A 494-nucleotide genomic window follows, 5' to 3' on the forward strand; every position below is an offset into this window, starting at 1 on the left:
CTATTTGTTTTATATGTTTTTAAATAATGTGATAGTATTCACCAATAACAAAAATGTTAAATGGATTATCTGTTTGATCTCTTCCAACCGAATTACATCATTATGCTCATTTCCAATTTGTATTTCCGGAAGATTTGAAATGTATGTACGAAATTTTTTCATACGTGTTGCGAGATTTCTTTTTTATTTCTAGAAATGCCTTTAAAAATTTACGTTTTAAATATTTTGATAGTCGAAAAGACATACCAAGTAATTGTTTTTTTTCTTTTTTTTGCTGAACAAATACTGATAAAATCATGACTACAGTTTCATTCTTATCATGTCCAAAAAACAGAAAACAACAAACTCCAAAAACTTTTCCATAAGATGAAAAGGAAAAGTGGCAAACAGCTAATTTGTTTTCCTTTAACAAACGCTATAAAATTCCTTTCTGGGAAAAAACCTCATTTACTTAAGATGATAAATGATTTGTCATCTTAATCACTAAGTAAAAG

The 494-nt window shown here is 26.9% G+C and overlaps 1 protein-coding gene across 1 annotated transcript in view; it reads right to left on the reverse strand.

Moving 5' to 3' along the window:
- Positions 1-451: 451 nt before the first annotated feature.
- The window catches only part of LOAG_11737 (hypothetical protein), a gene marked incomplete at both ends in the record, with an annotated part of 4409 nt that continues 4366 nt past the window's right edge, over positions 452-494 (reverse strand). The window contains one exon of the mRNA XM_020448408.1: positions 452-483. Coding sequence (XP_020301447.1) covers positions 452-483 — 32 coding nt within the window. The remainder of the gene's footprint in view (positions 484-494) is intronic.

This window comes from Loa loa (genome assembly GCF_000183805.2).
Source record: "Loa loa unplaced genomic scaffold supercont3.153, whole genome shotgun sequence".
Lineage (NCBI taxonomy): Eukaryota > Metazoa > Nematoda > Chromadorea > Rhabditida > Onchocercidae > Loa > Loa loa.